The sequence below is a fragment of the Lepus europaeus genome, chromosome 7, assembly GCF_033115175.1.
Source record: "Lepus europaeus isolate LE1 chromosome 7, mLepTim1.pri, whole genome shotgun sequence".
NCBI classification, from domain to species: domain Eukaryota; kingdom Metazoa; phylum Chordata; class Mammalia; order Lagomorpha; family Leporidae; genus Lepus; species Lepus europaeus.
In genome coordinates this window covers 6051032-6070576 of record NC_084833.1, presented here as the reverse complement: position 1 = coordinate 6070576, position 19545 = coordinate 6051032, and the positions used below count along the sequence as shown (strand labels likewise).

The 19545-nt window shown below is 69.7% G+C and overlaps 3 protein-coding genes across 10 annotated transcripts; all 3 read left to right on the top strand.

Annotated features, from left to right (window-relative positions):
- Positions 1 to 1064: 1064 nt before the first annotated feature.
- ZNRD2 (zinc ribbon domain containing 2) lies at positions 1065 to 2146 on the top strand. Its single transcript, XM_062195848.1, has 4 exons — positions 1065 to 1109; positions 1203 to 1354; positions 1434 to 1518; positions 1780 to 2146. Exons 1-4 carry the CDS (start codon positions 1091 to 1093, stop codon positions 2124 to 2126), a joined length of 603 nt encoding a protein of 200 aa, XP_062051832.1. The 5' UTR covers positions 1065 to 1090; the 3' UTR covers positions 2127 to 2146.
- Positions 2147 to 2795: 649 nt separating this feature from the next.
- FAM89B (family with sequence similarity 89 member B) lies at positions 2796 to 3903 on the top strand. The gene is made up of 2 exons (XM_062195849.1): positions 2796 to 3106; positions 3329 to 3903. Exons 1-2 carry the CDS (start codon positions 2816 to 2818, stop codon positions 3605 to 3607), a joined length of 570 nt encoding a protein of 189 aa, XP_062051833.1. The 5' UTR covers positions 2796 to 2815; the 3' UTR covers positions 3608 to 3903.
- Positions 3904 to 5406: 1503 nt separating this feature from the next.
- EHBP1L1 (EH domain binding protein 1 like 1) lies at positions 5407 to 19295 on the top strand. Of its 8 annotated transcripts, none has more exons than XM_062195842.1 (20): positions 5407 to 5667; positions 7643 to 7700; positions 7860 to 7955; positions 8177 to 8230; positions 8323 to 8501; positions 8580 to 8722; positions 9204 to 9272; positions 9360 to 9522; positions 9662 to 9950; positions 11976 to 12128; positions 12524 to 12681; positions 12762 to 12810; positions 12993 to 13598; positions 17096 to 17177; positions 17301 to 17356; positions 17449 to 17572; positions 17651 to 17750; positions 18778 to 18851; positions 18941 to 19055; positions 19176 to 19295. In XM_062195842.1, exons 1-20 carry the CDS (start codon positions 5564 to 5566, stop codon positions 19273 to 19275), a joined length of 2772 nt encoding a protein of 923 aa, XP_062051826.1. In that variant the 5' UTR covers positions 5407 to 5563; the 3' UTR covers positions 19276 to 19295. The 8 variants fall into 8 exon arrangements, with proteins under 8 accessions (XP_062051826.1, XP_062051825.1, XP_062051829.1 ...); XM_062195841.1 differs by having other exon boundaries at positions 11970 to 12128; XM_062195845.1 differs by lacking the exon at positions 9662 to 9950 and having other exon boundaries at positions 5408 to 5667; positions 9360 to 9400; positions 19176 to 19294.
- Positions 19296 to 19545: the final 250 nt, after the last annotated feature.

The following is a 19545-nucleotide window of genomic DNA, read 5'->3' as shown; positions in this document are numbered from 1 at the left end:
CCCTGTGCACTGGGAATAACCGAAGTGCCCACCCCATCAGGTGGTCACGAGGAAGAAAGCAAAGGCGTCCAGCGGGCGGAAGACCTGCAGCGGGTGCATCGCTGCCCAAGAGCCTGCTGGGAGGTGGTGAGGGTGAAGAGGGGTGCAGGGTTCTCCAAGTAGGCAGGAGTTGGAAAGGACCAGCAACGGGCAGTGCTGGGGGGCAGACGCGGCCGGGAGAAGGCACTCGGGTAGGACGGAGAAAGCAAGTCCTACCGAGAGGAGGCGCCTGGGCTTGAAGGCCAAGGTCCTCTCACCACCCTGGTTCACAGCCTGAGCGGCTGCAGGTGCAGGACCAGCGCCTGCCCCATCTTTCTCCTCCCAACCTCATCAAGGGCGGGGAGATACCACAGAAAATTAAAACATCACCAGGGAGCGCCGGTGATTTCCATTTAACCCCCCAAGAAGCAACGCGCAACGCGCGCCCCCCACCCACCCTCCGCCTCCCGCAGGAGCGGGAACCGCGCGCGGGTCTGGGAGCCGGCTTCTCTGTTCTGTTCTGTCGCTGGTCTGCTGAGGGCAGCTCTAGCCAGGGGACCAGCCTGCGACACCGCGCACACAACGACCGCAGGGGTCCGGAAGCCAGAGGGGTCCCCGCCCGGGGCCTCCTCGCCGGCGCCGGCTGCACGCGCGCGCGCGCCCCGGGCCGTCTGCTGTCGCGGTGGGGACCGCGGAGGGAAGCCCCGAGGGAGGCGGCGGCCAGCGGGGACCCCTGCAGCCAAGGGGGCCCCTCCGACCGCGGCGGGCAGGCAGGGCGACCCGGCAAAGCCGCTTCCAGGTCCCGCGGCCAGCGCGGCGCGACGGAGACGGCCCTCCTGAGGCCGCTCCGGTCGGAAGTTTCCGTCCTTTGGATTCCCGCGGACCGACGCACCTCCCGGGCACGGCCGCTGGGGTAGCGCACCCGCCCCAGTCCGGGCAGACCCCCGTCTGACGGCCGAGCGGAGACGTCACTTCCGCCTCGCTCCAGGCCCGGCCGCAGGGGGCGGAGCCGCAGCCGGAGGCGCGCTGTTTGTGCGTCACTTCCGGCGAGCCCGGCGGCGACAACGGCAACATGGCCCTGAACGGTGCTGGTGAGGACTTGGGCTGCGGGGGCCGGCGGCTGCGGGGGCCCGGGGGCGGCCGGCTCCAGGACGACCCGGGTCCCTGGTGCCTCTCTTCCCCAGAAGTCGACGATTTCTCCTGGGAACCCCCGACCGAGGCGGAGACGAAGGTGCTGCAGGCGCGGCGGGAGCGGCAGGATCGCATCTCGCGGCTCATGGGCGACTACCTGCTGCGCGGTTACCGCATGCTGGGCGACACCTGCGCGGACTGCGGGGTGAGGAGAGAGGCCGGGGGCCGGGGGCGGGGGCCGGCGCCGGCCTACCCTCCGCTCACCGCTGCTGTCTGCTCCCTAGACGATCCTCCTGCAAGACAAACAGCGGAAAATCTACTGCGTGGCTTGTCAGGAGCTCGACTCGGACGTGGATAAAGATAACCCGGGTGAGCAGGCCGGGGGAACGGCGGTTTCGTCCGGGCAGGGCGGGGGTCAGGGGCTTTATCCATTCTTGGAGTCAGAGCGCCAAGCAGGTGCAGCGGGAGCGCCTTCCCCGGATGAAGCCAGGACACACGGAGGGGATAGGGTGTAGAGGGGCGGGGGGAAGGCCTCGGGACGGAAGCTCAGAGCAGCAGAGACGAGGAGGTGGCCGGGGCGCAGACGGGCCAGGAGCCCTGACGGTCCCCTCCGCTCTCTCCTCTCCGTAGCCCTGAACGCACAAGCTGCGCTCTCCCAAGCTCGGGAGCACCAGCTGGCCTCTGCCACGGAGCCCCCCGCCTCGGGTTCTCGGCCAGCCCCCCAGCCCCCGGTCCCCCGGCCCGAGCACTGTGAGGGAGCTGCCGCAGGACTGAAGGCGGCCCAGGCGCCGCCCCCTGCGCCGGTGCCTCCGCATGCAGACGCCCTGGCCGGCACGCAGGCCGCCCTCCTGCAGAAGCTGAGCTGGGCCTCGGCCGAGCTGGGCTCCAGCTCCTGCCTGGAGACCAGCACCCAGCTGTGCGGCCTCATCCGGGCCTGTGCCGAGGCCCTGCGCAGCCTGAAGCAGCTGCAGCAGTGAGAAAAACCTCTGGGAAAACCTCCTGCGTGTGCCGTGTCCTTCCTCTGCGTGTGCCGTGTCCCTCCTCTGCATGCCCGCGCCCGCTCGCCGTCGGTCTGCGCCGCCCGCCGCCTGCGCCCCTGGACGCCCTGAGCGGGTCCCTGCCCAGTTCTCCCGCGGGGCGGGCGAGGAGTGTTAGTGCCCCCCCCCCCACAGCGGCAGGAGGGGTGAGCCCGCTCCCTTGGCTCTGGCTCCAGTCCCCCTTGGCGTCCCAGCCCTGCCCCCGAGCATCCTGAGTCACCGGTCATCCCCAGCCCAGGCCCCGCCCAGCAGCTCCTGTGTAGACTGGAGGCCGGCTGACCCCAGGTTAAGGGCCGAGTCCGGACGGGGCGCGGCCTGCTGACCCCACACCTGCTTTTAGACCCTTTTCCTTGGGAGGGGAAGTGGCGGGGGGTGTGTAGCAGCAGGACGCGCGTCTGCCCCATATCGCGGCCCCCCACTCCTCTCCCTGGCTCCGCTCCACGCACGCCTCGCTACCCTCGCCGGCTCTGCGCGCTCGGGCCCACAGCCATTGCCTGTTTAAGCCAGGCCCCGCCCACGGGGGGTGGGGCAGGGGGCGGAGCCGGGGAAGGAACAAAGCGCGGCCTGCGGGCGGCGGCCGGGCCGCGGGGTGCGGGGCCTGCGGGCCGCTGCGGGGCGCCGGGCCGGCCATGAACGGGCTGTCCGCGGCCGAGACGCCGGGCGGCGCGGGCTGCGCCCTGGCCGGGCTCCCGCCGCTGCCGCGCGGCCTCAGCGGCCTCCTCAACGCCAGCGGGGGCTCGTGGCGGGAGCTGGAGCGCGTCTACAGCCAGCGCAGCCGCATCCACGACGAGCTGAGCCGCGCCGCGCGCGTTCCGGACGGGGCCCGCCACGCCGCCGGGGCCGCCGCCTCGGGCGCCGCAGCCGGCCCGCGGCGGCCGCTCAACCTGGACTCGGCGCTGGCCGCGCTGCGCAAGGAGATGGTGAGTGGGCGGGCGCCGGGGGGCTGCGCGGGGCGGGGCGGGCGGAGGTCGCCGAGCAGCCTTGCACTGGCTCACGGTGCTCTCTCCCGCCGCTTGGTGCCCTGACGCTGCCTGCAGGGGGTGGCCTGTGTCCGCCTGTGCTCACTCAGCAGAGCGCGGAGATGGGCCGGGGGCGCGCCGGGGAGCCCGCGCCCCTGCGCCAGCCCACTCTGTCGTCCGCAGGTGGGGCTGCGGCAGCTGGACATGTCGCTGCTGTGCCAGCTGTGGGGCCTGTACGAGTCCATCCAGGACTACAAGCACCTGTGCCAGGACCTGAGCTTGTGCCAGGACCTGTCGTCGTCCCTGCACTCGGACAGCTCGTACCCGCCGGACGCGGGCCTGTCCGACGACGAGGAGCCGCCCGACGCCAGCCTGCCCCCCGACCCCCCGCCCCTCACCGTGCCCCAGACTCACAATGCGCGCGACCAGTGGCTGCAGGACGCCTTCCACATCGGCCTCTGAGGCTGCCCGGACTCCAGAGCCTGCGCCCCGCACACCGCGCTCGCCTCAGCAGGGCAGGGCGCCGGGCGGGCCCCTGCGCCTCCCGCGCCCCCCGGCCTGCCCGCTCTCACTCCGCGGTGGACCCAACTGTCTGCGCCCCGTGGCATCTCCAAGACTGGGACGAGGGCCTGGCTGCCGCCTCCTTTGCACCTGCCGCTGCCTCAGGGGCAGCCCGCCTCTGGTCCCTGGGTTCCTCCGGGGCCTCACGCTGGATGTCTGAGTTTAGGGGCGCAGATCAATAAATCCTCTGGGCGTTGTGTCCTGCCTGCTGGCTCTGGCGCGGGGATGCCGGGGCCCCGGGGTTGTGGCGCTGCGCGCCGCCGGCAGGTGGCGCCCGAGCCCCCGCGTGGACGGGCTCGGCGGTGGCCGGCGGCGCGTCCTGCCCGGGGCGGGGGCGGCGCGGTTCCCGGCTCCGCGCCTCGGCGACTGCGGTCGAGTCACTTCCCATCTCGGCCTGCAGCCTCGGAGCCCAGCCCCCAGCCCCGCGCGCTGCGAACCTCGCCGGCCCGCCGGGAAGGAAAGGAGGAGCCGCCCCATCTGGAGAAGAGAAACTTTCCACCTCGGGGCGGAGCTGGGGCTGCACAGGAAATGGGTGGGCCGGGGCCTGGGGCCCCTCGGCGGCGCAGGGGCGGTCTGCGGGGGCGCGCAGCCCTGGGGCTCCCCGGAGGCCGGGCGGGGCCGCGGGCTGCCGTGCACCCCGGAGTCCGCGGCCGTCCCAGAGCTGGGGCCGCAGGAGCGGGTCCCAGGCTGCCCTCCCGCGCTGGCGTCTATGGACTGGGGGCCTTGGGGTGGTGTGGGAGAGGGAGCCAGCGACCGCGCTGCGGGGCTGCGGAGCCCCCGGAAGCGAGCCGTCCGCACGCTCGGGGGTGCGGCAGCCCGGCGGGCACCCCTGCCGATCACACCGCGTCTTCAAGCTGAGGGGCAAGGACCCGGCTTCGGTCCGTTTGCAAACCTGGCAGAGCGGCGGGCAGGGGAGCCAAGCCTGATGTGTCTCCCCAGGGCAGGGCTGAGCGGGACACCCTGCGGCTGGGCAGGCGATAAGGGCTCCGATCTAGGTGTTAGCCAAGCAGTGAGCGCCCGGGGCGGGGAGGGAATGCCTTCCGCTGCGCGATAACGGATTCCGCCTGGCTGCGGGACCTGGCGGAACCGTCAGGGTTCCGCAGCTGCCCCCATTCAACAGGCTTCAAGACTGAGGCTCGCAGTGCCGGTGCCTGGGCCCCCGGCACACACAGGGCTTGGGCCTCTCGCTGCGGGGGTCAGGGTCTGGGAGGCGGGGTGGGGGCGCCTCGGAGGCCGGTCCCCGACTCCGGCTAAGACGCTCGTACCTGCTGGAGCCCGCCGCTCCGGGGCACCTGGCCCTAGCCCAGACCCGCAGCACAACCCTGAGCAAGTCCCCTCCCCTTTCGAGGTCTCTCTTTTCCCCGTCTGTGAAATGGGGCCGCCGGCAGGAAGTGAGGCGGCCGCGAGTCGCCGCTGGCTGCCGCCCCGCGCGCCCACCGCGCCTCCGCGTGCCCTCGCGGCCGGGTCGCCCCCTCCGCCCGCCCCCGGCCCCGGCCCCGGCCCCGGCCCGGCCCCGGCCCCGGAAGCCGGCTCGCCCCGCCCTCCGCGCCCGCCCCGCGCCGCGGCCCCGCCCGCCCTCCGACGGGGGTGCGGCTCCAGGAAGCCGCGCTCGCTGCCCCGAGCACGGCCCACCCGGCGCGCCCCGCACGGCCCCGCCGACGCTGCCGGACCACCGGCAGGCCCCAGCGGCCGCGGCTGGGAGCGCCGTCCGGGCTTCGAGCCTCGCACACCTCGGCACGGACGGGGCGGGCAGTGCGCGAACGAGCCCCGGAGGCCATGGGGACACGGGCCGGGCCAACGGTCGCGGGCCAGCTGTCGCCCCGGACCTGAGAGGTGGACGGCGTGGCGGCGGGGACCATGACCTCGGTCTGGAAGCGCCTGCAGCGCGTGGGCAAGCGGGCTGCCAAGTTCCAGTTTGTGGCCTGTTACCACGAGCTGGTGTTGGAGTGCACCAAGAAGTGGTGAGTGGGAGGAGGCCGAGGGCCCCCCTGCCCGGAGGGTCTGAGAGAGCCTTGCCGGCCAGCTCGGCTTGGGCCTGGCGTCCCAAGTGCCCCTGCAGCTGTGGGACCCCCAGAGCCCCGGGGGTGGGGGCCGGGTCTGGGAGTGGGCTGTGGTCAGGGCCCCAGGAGGGAACTGGCAGTCTTGGGCCAGCGAGAGGGAGCTGGGTGGCTTTGGGACACGGAGCAAGTTTGGATCTGCAGGTGGCCGGGGGCAGAACCGCTACCCCGAGGGCCCTAGTCCAGCTCAGAACAAAGCTGTGGCCCCCTCTTCCCCGGCCCTTCTGTGTGCCAGAGGCCCCCGCCCCCCCTTGAGCCTGAGCCGGCCAGGGAGGCTGGAAATGTCCTTAAAAGGGGAAACTGAGCACCAGGAGGGATGAGGAGGCGGGAGCAGCTTAAAGGGGCCCAAGGGCCTGGGGGGTTGTGGGTCCCGGAGGAGGGGGCCTGCGGCGTGGGGGTGGGGGGCAGTTCAGGAGAGCTGCAGGCCCTGGCCTGGACTGCCCGTGGGCCAGGGGCATCTTCTCGTGCTTCCACCCACGGCTGCCCAGGCCCGTGCGTCACACCCTAAATATACGGCCGGCTGGTGTCAGCTTCTCTTGGCTGGATTAGGGCACAGCTGTGGGGGCCTCACCCGCCAGGAGGGGCTAAATTTAGGTTCCCCAGGGGGAGAGCCGGGGGCAGGAAGGGACCATGGGGTCCAAGGGGAGGGGTGGGGGCAGGAGGCTGGGGTCCCATGGGCACCTGTGGCCAGCTTGTCATTCATTGCACTCCTCACCGGAGGCCCAGAGAGGCCAGGGCCGGCTGGGGTACCACCGCGAGAGGCTGGCGCCTGGCTTCTGGCCTCTGGCTTGTGCCCCGGCATCCCGCGTGAGGTCGGGGGTCGCTGGCACGGTCCCGGGAGGGCAGGCCCAGGGGCCAGGAAGTGTCAGCGGGGCCTGAGTCACGGATGCCGGGTAGGGCCTCCTGGGCTTCTCAGCCTGGCGCCTAAGCCAGGAAGCTGCCCCTGCCCAGGTCGCAGCTCCCCCAGGAGGGCGTGTCCGGCCTGAGTCAGGCCGCCTGGCCGGGGCCCCGCCCTCCTGGGCACCCCGTGTCGCTTCCCCTTTCTGGGAAGGCCCAGTGGCTGCCCTTTGCTGGGCAGTGGCCTGCAGCTGGGTGCCTCAGGGGTTCCTGGGAGAGCTGGCTTCCTGGCCCGGCCACGGCCACGTGTGAGCGCTCCCACCCCCGTGGGCGTGCGGGGGGTGGTGGCTGGCAGGGTTCTTCGGTGCTGCCTCGGTCTCTACACCTTCGCGGGCAGCAGTTAGATGCTAACCCAGAGGGGCCCTCACCCGCGGGCCTGGCCATGGGTCGGCTCCAGCACAGCCCCCTGGGAATGTCACCTCCTGGGCCTCCGGTTCCCCTGTCGTCCTCGTCTTGAGCTGGGGCTCTGGGCTCCCTGTGCACCTCTGTGACTTGTCTCTCTGGCCTCACCTCCAACCCTCCTGCCCTTGGAGCCACGTACCCCCCCACCCCGCTCCCCCCAAGAAACTGAAGCTCGGTGCCCCCTGCCCATGGCCACCCCTCCCCCATCAAGCCTCCTCTGACGCCCCCAACCTCAGGGAGACGCCCTCCCCACCTGGCAGTGTCCCCCTGCCCCACCTTGGCTCTGCCCTGTCCCCCCAGGTGGCTGGGTCCATGGTGGGTATTTGCGAGCCGGTGGGTCTGTCCCGAGTCTGCCTGTCCGTCCGTCTGTCTGTCTGCCTCCTTTTGTGTCCCAGTCCCTGCCAGCCAGGGGCCTTTGCCCTCCTACCCCGCCCTGCCTTAGCAACCCCACCCTGCACCGTGTGGCCCCAGATAAGGGGCTCCCAGGCCTTCTCTGGGGGGAGGGGCGTGGGCATAGGGGAACCCCCGAGGGAGCTGGGGAGCCTGATAGCCCCCCTCCCCCTCCTGCCATCTTCCCCAGGCAGCCAGACAAGCTGGTGGTGGTGTGGACCCGGCGGAACCGACGCATCTGCTCCAAGGTGGGGCTGGGGGCGTGGCGTGGGGTGGGGGTGGGGCAGGCGAGAATCCTGAGGAGGGAAAGGAAGAGGGGGTTGAGGCAGGACGTGAGGGCGTGTGACACCAGGAGAGGGGCGGGGGAGGGGAGGACTCTGACAGCCCCCCCCCCCCCCCCCCCGCAGGCCCACAGCTGGCAGCCCGGCATTCAGAACCCCTACCGAGGCACCGTGGTGTGGATGGTGCCGGAGAACGTGGACATCTCTGTGACCCTCTACAGGGTGAGTTCCTAGCTCTCTGGCCGCCGCGGCGGGGGGGGGGGGGGGGGGGAGGCCGAAGCTGCCCCGTGTGACAGCCCGGGAGGTCTCCTGGGTGGAGGCGGCATTTCCCCAACACACTGGCGTCAGAAGCCGGGGTGCGCCCAGAGGAGGGGCCGGCCCTGCTGGTGCCTCTGCAGCCGCGCAGGCTCTGGGCCCCGTGCTCACCAGGGCCTCCCTCCCAGGACCCCCACGTGGACCAGTATGAGGCCAAAGAGTGGACCTTTGTTATTGAGAATGTGAGTGCCAAGGTGGGCTGGGGCCAGGGGTCTCGGGTGGTGGTGGGGAACCTGGGCAGCACTGATGCTCCTCCCCGCCCCTCCCCACCCAGGAGTCCAAGGGGCAGCGGAAGGTGCTGGCCACAGCCGAGGTGGACCTGGCCCGCCACGCAGGGCCTGTGCCTGTCCAGGTTCCCCTGCGGCTGCGGCTGAAGCCCAAGTCGGTGAAGGTGGTGCAGGCCGAGCTGAGCCTCACCCTCTCGGGGGTCCTGCTGCGGGAGGGCCGCGCCACGTGAGTGCTCACCCACCCGCCCTGGCCCTGGCCTGCGACCTCTGACCCCAGCCCTCACCCCTGACACCCGACCCCCAGGGATGACGACATGCAGAGTCTCGCGAGCCTCATGAGCGTGAAGCCTTGTGACGTGGGCAACCTGGACGACTTCGCTGAGAGCGACGGGGACGAGGCCAGCGGCCCAGCTGCCCCCGAGGCCCGGGCACGAGGCCTCCAGCCAGGTGGGCTCAGGGTCTGGGCCCAGGGCGGGTGGGGCAGGGCCGGGCAGTCTCCGCCGCGTGGCCCTGACTGTCCCAGCCTGGCCCCTGCCCCTGGGGTCCTTAGGGGATGGGTTCCTGAGGCCTCCCCTGGCCCTGGCCCTCTGACCCCCAGCAGGTGCCTGCGCAGTCCCAACCCTGGCTGCGGCAGGTGGGTGGTAAGGCCAGAGTGGGCCGCGGCCCAGTCTCCTCCCTTGCCGCGGCCCTCAGGGCCCCCATGGCGTCCTCGCCTTCCCTCCTGCTCTGTCTGCCATGCTGGCTCTCTCTCTCTCTCTCTCTCTCTCCCTCCCCCTTCTCTCTGCACCCATGGGCCTGTCTCTGCCCCCAGGCCGGGCCGGTGTCCCGAGGCCAGGGCGCTTCCCAGGTAGGCCCTGCCCTCCAGTGTGTGGGGGGGGTGGACCTGCCAGGACCCGGCCCTGGCTGACTGTGCCCCACGCCCACCCAGGGCCCTCCAGGGAGCTCAAGGCCCTTTCTGAGGAGGGAGAGGAGGGCCAAGTGAGGCTGCGGCAGGCAGGTGAGGCCCAGGCTGGCGTGGGGTGGGGGGGGAGGCTGGACCCTGGTCTCCGGCCTAGGCCTCAGGGCCACCTCCCTTCCTCCCCAGCCGCCAGCCCTCCCAGCGCTGAGGAATCCAGCCCAGTCCCTGTGAGTGTCCCTGCGCCCCCGGCCAGGGCCTCCCGGGGCCAGGGGCCAGAACCTGCTACCAGACCAGGGGGCCCCGTGGGGTGTGAGGCCCCCAGGCCCCCGGAAACCCCACCAGAGATGAGGTGAGCTCTGGAAGCAGTCTACCCCCGCCCCTGCCCGTGTTGGGAGCTGCGCGTCCCCGCCCAGGGCTGGCACTGAAGGTGGGGGTGGAGCTGGGTGGGCACCGTGGGACCCCAACACTGCCTCTTGCTCTCTCCGCAGGTCCTCAAGGCAGCCAGGCCAGGGCCCGGCCCCCACCCCAGCCCCTCGGCTCCGGAAGGGCTCCGACACCCCCCGCCCCGCAGTCACTCCAGGGCTGGATGCAGGAGCTCCCCCAGCGGGAACGGGCTCTTCCCGGGAGACCCAGGCCCCGGCGAGCCCTGAGGCAGGGGCAGAGGCCCAGGGGGGCAGCCTGGGACATCCTCCAGTTGTTGAGGACGGAGGCTCCGGGGACTGCCGGGGAGGACAGAACCCCGAGGTTGCAGAAGGGGACACTGGGGACAGGCCAGAGGTTAGTGGGGTGGGCACCGATTGTGGGTCGGAAGTCGCAGAAGCAAACACTAGGTCAGGGCTCAGTGCTGTGGAGGCTGAAGACAGTTCAGAGGTTAGTCAAGGGGATGTTGCGCAGAGGCCGAAGGAGAGACGGGGCGCTAAGGGACCAGGGGCTACAGGGGCGACGCCTGAGGCTCCTCCAAGGGTCTCTCAGGGGAGGATGGGGGTCAGGACCGGGGATGAGGCGTCCCCAGCAGAGCCTCGGGGGCACTCAGGGCATCTGAATGACCTCAGCTGGGCCAGGGACACTGCAGGCCAGGAGAGTGCGGGCACAGAGGGGAGGGGTGGAGCCCCCGGTGTTGGGAGCACAGGCCCGGAGCAGGGCCCCCCCACTGGAGCTGCGAGCACCAGCCCCCAGGTGAGCAGGTGCCCAAGGGCCCCATCACCAGGTGACCAGGGGGTCTGGGACACAGACGCTGGGGAGCCAAGGGCCCTAGGAACAGAGACTGGGGTGGCAGAGTGGGAGGTACAGGGGACCCGGGAGACGGAAGTGGGGGGGTCAGCGTTCCCAGGGACAGAGGCTAGGAGAGCAGAAGTTGAGGTCTCGGAGGCCCAGGACGCAGACGTGGGGGCTCCAGGGGCAGAAGCCGGGGTGCTGGCCGAGGTGTTGGAGAGCCAGGGGACAGAGGCTGGGGCTTCGGGAGTGGTGGGGACGGAGACTCCGATGGCAGAGGCTGAGACGCTGGCGACCCAGGAGATGTCTGGGGGTTCAGGGGCACTGAGGGCAGAGGCTGAGATGATGGGGGCCCAGGAGGTAGCCTCTGAAGGTTCGGGGGTTCCAGGGAGAGAAGCTAAGGTGGCAGAGGTTGAGGTATTGGGGGCCCAGGAGGCAGAGGTGGGGGCCCCCAGGACACCAGAGACAGAGGCTGGGGGTGCAGAAGCTGAGATACTGGGGACCCAGGAGATATCTGGGGGTTCAGGGGCACTGAGGGCAGAGGCTGAGATGATGGGGGCCCCCAGGACACCAGAGACAGAGGCTGGGGGTGCAGAGGCTGAGACGCTGGGGACCCAGGAGGTAGCCTCTGAAGGTTCGGGGGTTCCAGGGAGAGAAGCTAAGGTGGCAGAGGTTGAGGTATTGGGGGCCCAGGAGGCAGAGGTGGGGGCCCCCAGGACACCAGAGACAGAGGCTGGGGGTGCAGAAGCTGAGATACTGGGGACCCAGAAGACAGCATCTGGGGATTCAGGGGCCCTGGGAGTAGAAACTGCAATAGCAGAATCTGAGGTACTGGGGGCCCAGGAGGCAGAAGTTGGGGTCCCAGGAACAGCAGGAACAGAGGCCAGGGTGCTGGGGGCCGGGGTATTGGAGAGCAAGGAGACAGAGGCTGGGGGTGCAGAGGCTGAGACGCTGGGGACCCAGGAGGTAGCCGCTGAAGGTTCTGGGGTTCCAGGGAGAGAAGAAGCTAGGATGGCAGAGGCCGAGGTGCTGGGGGCCCAGGAGGCCGAGGTGGGGGCCCCCAGGACACTAGAGACAGAGGCTGGGGGTGCAGAGGCTGAGACGCTGGGGACCCAGGAGGTAGCCGCTGAAGGTTCGGGGGTTCCAGGGAGAGAAGAAGCTAGGATGGCAGAGGCCGAGGTGTTGGGAGCCCAGGGGACAGCATCTGGGGACCCAGGGGCTCTGAGGGTAGAAGCCAGGACGAGAGAATCCGAGCAGCCGGCGGCGGGTGGCTCCCCGGGCCCCGGGTCAGCAGGGCGCTGGGAGACAGAGGTGGGGGCTGCAGGGGCCCCGGGGCCGGAGGCTGGGACGGCAGGAGAACCAAGGAGCCGGCAGACGGGAAGCGCAGTTTCTGAGGCCGAGCCTCTGCGGGAAGAGACTGCGGCCGGGGGGACCCCTGGACACGAGGCGCTGGGGGCCTCAGGCGCTCCGCAGAGAGCGGCAGGGCCTCGGGAGGCAGCAGCCCGGATTTCAGGAGGCCCGCAGGGCGAGACGGGGGCCCCGGGGGCGGAGGCCGACTCTGCAGCGAACAAATGTGTTTCTGAGGCCCAGGGAGCAGAGGCTGGGGTCTTGGGAACGGAGGAGGAGGAGGCAGCGGAGGGCAGCCCCCCAGAGGCCAGCGGGGCAGGGGCTGCAGTGCCCGGGCCCTCAGGGGCCCCCTCCCCAGAGGAACCGGAAGAGGACGGGAGGCTGCCGGGCAGCCAGGTAGGGATGGGGGCCGCCGAAGGCCCAGTCTGCTGCTTTCCGCTAACCTGGGGCTGAGCGAGCGGCGGCTCTGCATGGACCCACCTGGTGGACCAGGAGGGGTGGATGGGGGGCTCGGCTTCCCGGAGCCCCTGCACCCCTCCTCTCAGGATGCCCTGGCTCCCCCACCCCGGCTTCCCTGGGCCGCATGGAGCTGGACACCCTAAGCTGATTTTCTGGGCTGACCTTTGACCTCTGGCCTTGCCTGGGGCTAGGAACCCTTCAGCCAGTGGCCCCCGATGACCCCGGCAAACTCAGAACTGCGGCTGTTTTGTGCCAGGCCTGAGCATCCCCGAGGGGCAGAGGGCACAGGTCCGGGGTGCCCACCCCCTCAGCCCCCCGCGCTGTGTTCCCAGGCACCGCCTGCCCTGGTCAGCTCCAGCCAGTCCCTGTTGGAGTGGTGCCGGGAAGTCACCGCCGGCTACCGCGGGGTCCGCATCACCAACTTCACCACCTCCTGGCGGAACGGCTTAGCTTTCTGTGCCCTCCTGCACCACTTCCACCCGGACAAGATGTGAGAGGCCGGCGGGGGTGGGGCGGGCCGGCGGCCGGGAGGGCAGAGCCGGCGGCCTCTGACCCGGGCTCTCCCCGCAGCGACTACGCGGCCCTGGACCCGCTTAACATCAAGCAGAACAACAAGCAGGTGAGCCGCCCCTACATGTCGGAGCGAGTTGTGCGTTCTCCTTAGCTTGGTTTTGGTGTTATTCAAGCATGCTTCCCTTTGGTGGGGGGTGGTGTGCCGTTGCTAGGTGATGGAGGGCAGGGACCCCCCCCACTCCGCAAGGGGCCCCCGGGTCCCGGCCTCAGCCGCTGACCCCTTCCCAGGCCTTCGATGGCTTCGCGGCGCTGGGCGTGTCGCGGCTGCTGGAGCCGGCGGACATGGTGCTGCTGTCGGTGCCAGACAAGCTCATCGTCATGACCTACCTGTGCCAGATCCGCGCCTTCTGCACGGGCCAGGAGCTGCAGCTGGTGCAGCTGGAGGGCGGCGGCGGCGCGGGCACGTACCGCGTGGGCAGCGCGCCGCCAAGCCCGCCCGACGCCCTGGACGCGGGGGGCCTGGCGCAGCGGCTGCGGGAGCGCGGGGCCGAGGCGCCCAGGGAGCCCAAGGAGGCCGAGAACGGGGCCACTCCCGGGGCGGCCCCCAGGGCCGCAGACGCGGGCTGCACCTCCAGGGACGGCCTGGCCGCCGAGGCCGCCCGGGACGCGCGACCTGCGGAGGCCGCGACCGATGGCCCCGGAGCCGGGGCGCCGGGCGGCGTGAGGCTGCGGCGGCCGTCCGTCTGCGGGGAGGCCGGGCCGGTGCCCCCGCCGCGCGCGCACGGCTCCTTCTCGCACGTGCGCGACGCCGACCTGCTGAAGAAGAGGCGCTCGCGGCTAAGGAACAGCAGCTCTTTCTCGGTGGACGACCCGGACTCGGGGGCAGCGCCCGCGGTGAGTGTCCCGCCCCGCCCCGCAGCGGCGCGCGGGGTCCCCGGAGGCGGGGGCTGAGGCTGGTGGGCGCTCGGCGCTCCCTGTGGGGAATCGCGGGCAGTGGCAGGCAGTTTCCAGCAGGCTCGGGGTCGGCACCCAGGGTACCGCTGTGAGGACCGTGAGCAGGTGGCAGGGGGTAGCGGGTGGGGCAGCAGCCTCCGCCCCCGGGCTGGGGCAGGGTTTCTATACTCCAGGGGCTCCCCAGGGCCCACCCGCAAAATCCTCGGGCTTGGATCTGTAGCCCCAGTGGCTGGACACCAGTCTCCTCTTGGCGGGAGATTGGAGCCCTGCAGGCTCAGGTCGGTGTGTCAGGGTGTCCTGGAGGGGAGCCGGCCCCGGGGGAGAGCAGGCCACACTTTCCCCTGCAGCAGGGGCGGCCCTGCCAAGGCTGCTCCCCGCCTTTGGCTGCCAGGGGTGGCCCCGGCGTTTGAAGGGAGGGAGGCGATGCATCGGGAACGGCTTTCTAGAAGCGGCAGCAGCCCTCTGAGCCCGCGGAGGAGGTGGGCAGGTAGTTTCCAGGTGGAGAATGGGAGGGGCGGTTCAAGTGGAGAGGAACCTGCGCCCACGGAAATGTAGCGGCAAGAAGGTGCAGGGCTCCCCCAGGGACCCTCAGGGACCCGCGGGCCGTCGGGGGCTCTTTAAGGGGAGGCTCTGCTGCGCTCCTGGGCCGGCGTCCAACATCTGGTTCTCTCTAGCCAGGCCCTCCTCTCGCTCTTGCCCCACGGAAATATTTGACCCAGGGGCTGGAGGAGATGTGTCCTCGGGGCGGCCCCAAGCCCCATGCCTGCGTGCGGAGGCGGTTGGTCTGGCCGTGCCCTGGGGAGCAGGTGGCATGAACTCAGGGACCCTGGCATTAGGGCGGGGCTGGAGCAACCCCAGCAGAAGAGCAGGTGGCCCGGCAGGGCGTCCTGGAGAGGGGCCCTACGGGAGGGGTCTGGGCCAGACACGGGAAGCACTGGGATCCCATCAGGGCCGGGTAAGGTCTCTCTGCTTCCTGCCCCAGTCTGCCCTGAGCCTTGAGCCCTGTCCGTACTGCTGGCCGGTCCTTGTCACCCTCCCTGGTGATGCCTTCATTCTTTTCCCCAAAGATTTATTTACTTGTTTGAGAGATAAGAGTTAGAGACAGATAGAGGGAGACTGAGAGAAAGGTCTTCCATCCACTGGTTCACTCCTCCAAATGGCCACAACAGCCGGAGCTGGGCTGATCTGAAGCCAGGGGCCAGCAGCTCCCTCCAGGTCTCCCACACATAAGCAGAGAGCTGGATCAGAAGTGGAGCAGCCGGGACTCGACCCAGCGCCCATATGCGGTTCTGGCACCACAGGCGTAGGCCTAGCCTACTAAGCTACAGTGCTGGCTCCCTGAAATTTATTTATTTAAAGACAGAGATATAGAGAGAGGGGAGAGAGAGATCTTCCATCTGCTGGTTCACTCCCCAAATGGCCTCAATAGGCGGAACTGGGCCAGGCCAAAGCCAGGAGCCAGGAGCTTCTTCTGCGTCTCCCACGTGGGTCAGGGGCCCAGGCACTCAGGCCGTCACCCGCTGCTTTCCCAGGTGCATTAGCAGGGAGCTGGATCAGAAGTAGCGTAGCTGGGACCTGAGCGGGCACCCATATGGGATGTCGCACTGCGCCGGCTCCAGTGACGCGGGTGCAGTCCTGAGCCTGGGCCCCGGTTGGCGCCCTCTGCTGGACCCGGCTCTGTTGCCTGGCCGGGTGACCCTGGATGAGCCACTTAACCTAACTGTTCCTGAAGATGAGGGACAGAGGTACGACAGCTCTGCACGATGACCAGTGCAGGCCGCTGTCCCGGGGCAGCTGTGTGCCCCGCTGCACCCCGCAAGGTGCCGCTCAGGGCTGGGACTTCTCCCATGGTACACGCAGGGATGGAAGCAGGAGCCAGTGGGTCCCCAAGCTGGGGAACAAACATCTGGCTCAGACAGCCGCAGGCCAGGCCCTCTTGGAATCTCCTCCCTTTCTCTGAGCTTCATGGTCGACGTGGGGGTGGCAGTGTTGGTCCAGGGAAATGTTCCAGCGCCCGCCGCAGACACTCCGTAGATGTGAATGATGGTTCCTGAGTCGCGTGCCTCCTGGGCCAGCCCAGCCCAATCCAGACTCTGATCTCTGATCGGGGAGCCACGCAGGACCGGCAGGCACAGTGGGGTGGGGAGATCCCAGCTGGGATCGGGGAGGCTGACGGGGACAGCACCTGCCCTGCCTGGGGCTCAGGGCAGGCTTCAGGGGGGCCTTCAAGGTCAGGGAGGGCGTGGACGGAGGCGTGGGAGCCGGAAGTGGCCTCTGGAGGAGGCGGGGCTCTGCTGGGCTGCAACGGTGGAGGCCAACTCTTTAGGGAACTGAAAGTCCCATCACTGTGGCCACAGGGCGGTGTCCACGTGGGGATCCGGGGGTAGGCAGTGGAGACCGGAAGGGGCCAGTAGGCCAGGCAGCAAGGCTGGGGGCTGGGCGCGCCCGTGGAGAGAGTCCCAGGACTGGTGGCCCTGGCGAGTGGAGGGTGGCACCTGAGCCGGGGTGCCTAGGGTAGCTCTCAGAGACAGGAAGGCTGGGGAGGATGGTGGGGTGGTTCAACCCCTTCTTCCTCGACCTGTGATCCAGATGGGTGGCCGGGCCGTGCGCCGAGCTGAGCGCAGCCCCCACCCCCAGCAAGACTGGGCAGAACGCATCCGGGGTCAGCCCTGCCCTTCCCGGCTGGAATCCGGGGGTCCTGCGCGTTGTGATTACAGCACAGCAGCCTGTGGGTGTGGGAGGGGATCAGGCTGGGAGGTGGAAGTGCACCCAGGATGGCCTGGGGCAGCTGTGTCACCACGTGGGGCCCCGGCCGTGGCGGAGATGCCAGGACCAGCAGGCAGGACAGAGGCCGCCCGAGAAGCTCCGTAGTGGGCTGAGGCTCCCTGAGCCCTCCCAGCGTTTCCCCACGGGCTCCCACGCTGTGAGGCCGGAGTCCCCAGCCTGGCCCAAGCTCAGGGCCCGGAGGGAGGCCTGGCGTTTGCTTGGGGACTCATGGCCCCTGGATGGGAGGGGGGTTGGGCTCTGTGCCGGGGACTGGAGAGGCCGCTGGGTGGGCGGGGCCTGGGATGAGGACCTCACCCTTCCAGGCCAGCGCTACTGGGGACTCACTCAGCTCTCACCAGCCCTTTCTTTTTTAAAAGATTTATTTATTTATCTGAAGGGCAGAGTTATAGAGAGAGAGGGAGAGACAGACAGATCTTTCGTCTGCTGGTTCACTCCAAGCCAAAGCCACTGGCCAGGAGCTTCTCCTGCGTCTCCCATGCGGGTGCAGGGGCCCAAGCACTTGGACCATCCTCCACTGCTTTCCCAGGCCATAGCAGAGAGATGGATCGGAAGTGGAGCAGCCGGGACTCAAACTGGCGGCCCTAAGGGATGCCAGCACTGTAGGCAGAGGCTTAACCCACTAACCCCCTCACTGGCCCTTTCTTCCACAGGAAGTCCTGAGCCCTGACCCCAGCACTGCCCCTAGCTCACCAGTAGCTCCAGCCCCGGCCCCAGCCCCCCAGCAGCCCCCTGGTAAGTAGTTTCGCATTGGTGGGCATGGGGGTAAGAGTTGTGACTGGACTCCCTTCCGGCTGCTCACACAGCCTGGGCTGGGGGCAGCTGCTGCCTGGGGTGCCTCAGCCTGTCTCTCTGCAGGTGGGAGCCCCCCGCAGGAGGAGACACCCCCAAGCCCAGGGGAGGAGGCCGGGCTGGTAAGCAGGGCTGGGGGGAGTTGATGGATGGGCACTTCCCGGGCAGGGCTCTGGTGGAGCCCGCCCTGGCCTGCCCCTCCTCTCCCTCCCAGCAAAGGTTCCAGGACACCAGTCAGTACGTGTGCGCCGAGCTGCAGGCCCTGGAGCAGGAGCAAAGGCAGATAGACGGGCGGGCGGCCGAGGTGGAGACACGGCTGCGGAGCCTCATGGAGTCAGGTGGGGCGGCGTGGGGCCCCTCCCCCCGGCCAAGGCCCCCCCCCCCCGAGCCCCGCCGTGACCCGGGGTCTCACTCAGGTGCCGACAGGCTGCAGGAGGAGATGCTGATCCAGGAGTGGTTCACCCTGGTCAACAAGAAGAACGCGCTCATCCGGCGGCAGGACCAGCTGCAGCTGCTGTGAGTGGGGGGGCGTGGACGGAGTCGTCCGCCTCGCCCCGCAAAGCGCTTTTGAAAACTCATTGCTCAACTCGGATTAACCTCACTGATTTTTAAAAAATCATTTATTTGAAAGGCAGAGTTACAGAGAGGCAGAGACAGAGAGAGAGGTCTTCCATCCACTGGTTCACTCCCCAATTGGCACAACAGCCAGAGCTGTGCCGATCCGAAGCCAGGAGCCAGGAGCTTCTTCTGGGTCTCCCACGCGGGTGCAGGGGTCCAAGCACTTGGGCCATCTTCCACTGCTTTCCTAGGCACATTAGCAGAGAGCTGGATCAGAAATGGAGCAGCCGGGACTTGAACCAGCACCCATATGGGATGCCGGCGCTGCCGGGACTGAAACCAGCACCCGCATGGGATGCCGGCACTGCAAGGAGCGGCTTTACCCGATAGGCCACAGCGCTGGCCCCAGGGTATACCTCTTAACCTAGCAGCGTTTTTACAAAGGCAACAACCAAAGCCCACAGCAAACACGGCCCAGGAAGCATAGGGCTGAGTCCTGCCATCTGACCCGGTGCCTTCGAGGGGCTCTGCCGTGGGGCCACTCGAGGAAAGAGCCCACGTCCTCCCTCTCGGGTCCCTGCCTTTCAAGAGTGAATACTTGGAGCCGCGGTGCGGTGCCGGGCGGAGCGTCCCATTCCCCATCGGCTCCTTACGGACCCTCCTGGGAAGGCAGCAGAAGACGGCCCAAGTGCCTGGGCCCCGGCCGCCCACATAGGAGATGGGAGCAGAGTTCCTGGGTCCTGGCCATTGCAGCCACTTGGAGGATGAACCAGGACATGGAAGATTCTAGGTCTTTCTCTACCACTGTGCCTTTCAAATAGGAAATTTTAAAGCAGGGTGGGAAGGGGGCAGACAGCACAAACACCCAGCAGTCGGAGGCCACTGGACTGCGGTCAGGTGCCCGCCTGCCACGGAAGCTGATGGGGTCTGCGAGTGGCCAGGACGCTGGGCGCCCCTCCCTGACCCAGCACCCCTCGCCTCCCAGCATTGAGGAGCAGGACTTGGAGCGGAGGTTCGAGCTGCTGAGCCGGGAGCTGCGCGCCATGCTGGCCACAGAAGGTGGGAGACGGGGGCCCGGGCGGGGCGGGAGGCAGGATGGGGCCCAGGCGGGGACCCCCGAGCTGACCCGCAGCCTCCACCGCGCTCAGACTGGCAGAAGACCGCGGCGCAGCAGCACCGGGAGCAGCTGCTGCTGGAGGAGCTGGTGTCGCTGGTGAACCAGCGCGACGAGCTGGTCCGGAACCTGGACCACAAGGAGCGGATGTGAGTGGGGGCGGGCTGGGGCGGGCGCGGGGCAGGCGCGGGCGGGCTGGGGCCCGCTGGGGCCCGCTGGGGCCCGCTGGGGCGGGCGCGGGGCTGACTCGGACCCTTCCGCCCACCCAGCGCCCTGGAGGAGGACGAGCGCTTGGAGCGCGGCCTGGAGCAGCGGCGCCGCAAGCTGAGCCGCCAGCTGAGCCGGCGCGAACGCTGCGCGCTGAGCTGAGGCCGCCCCGCCGCGCGGAGACCCCGGCCGCCCCGCGGAGACCCCCCAGCCGCCCCACGGAGACCGCAGCCCGCCCCGCGGAGCTCCCCGGCTCGCCCCGCGGAGACCCCCCAGCCGCCCCGCGGAGCCCCCAGCCGCCTCGGGGAGACCCCAGCCGCCCCGCGGAGCCCCCGGCCGCCCTATTTATTTGCCTGTCTTGAGTGTGTGCGTTCATCGGCGCGGGACCTGCCGCCGCGCGCCCCGCAGCCGGGCGGAAGAGCGGGGCGCGTG

Coding starts and splice junctions, on each gene's coding strand:
- EHBP1L1 (XM_062195839.1), top strand. CDS start 5,564: ATGACCTCGGTCTGGAAGCGCCTGCAGCGCGTGGGCAAGCGGGCTGCC. Junction 8,231..8,322: donor GGACCTTTGTTATTGAGAAT/GTGAGTGCCAAG, acceptor CTCCCCACCCAG/GAGTCCAAGGGGCAGCGGAA. Junction 12,129..12,523: donor GGAGGCTGCCGGGCAGCCAG/GTAGGGATGGGG, acceptor CTGTGTTCCCAG/GCACCGCCTGCCCTGGTCAG.
- ZNRD2 (XM_062195848.1), top strand. Junction 1,355..1,433: donor ACACCTGCGCGGACTGCGGG/GTGAGGAGAGAG, acceptor TCTGCTCCCTAG/ACGATCCTCCTGCAAGACAA. Junction 1,519..1,779: donor CGTGGATAAAGATAACCCGG/GTGAGCAGGCCG, acceptor TCCTCTCCGTAG/CCCTGAACGCACAAGCTGCG.
- FAM89B (XM_062195849.1), top strand. CDS start 2,816: ATGAACGGGCTGTCCGCGGCCGAGACGCCGGGCGGCGCGGGCTGCGCC. Junction 3,107..3,328: donor CCGCGCTGCGCAAGGAGATG/GTGAGTGGGCGG, acceptor TGTCGTCCGCAG/GTGGGGCTGCGGCAGCTGGA.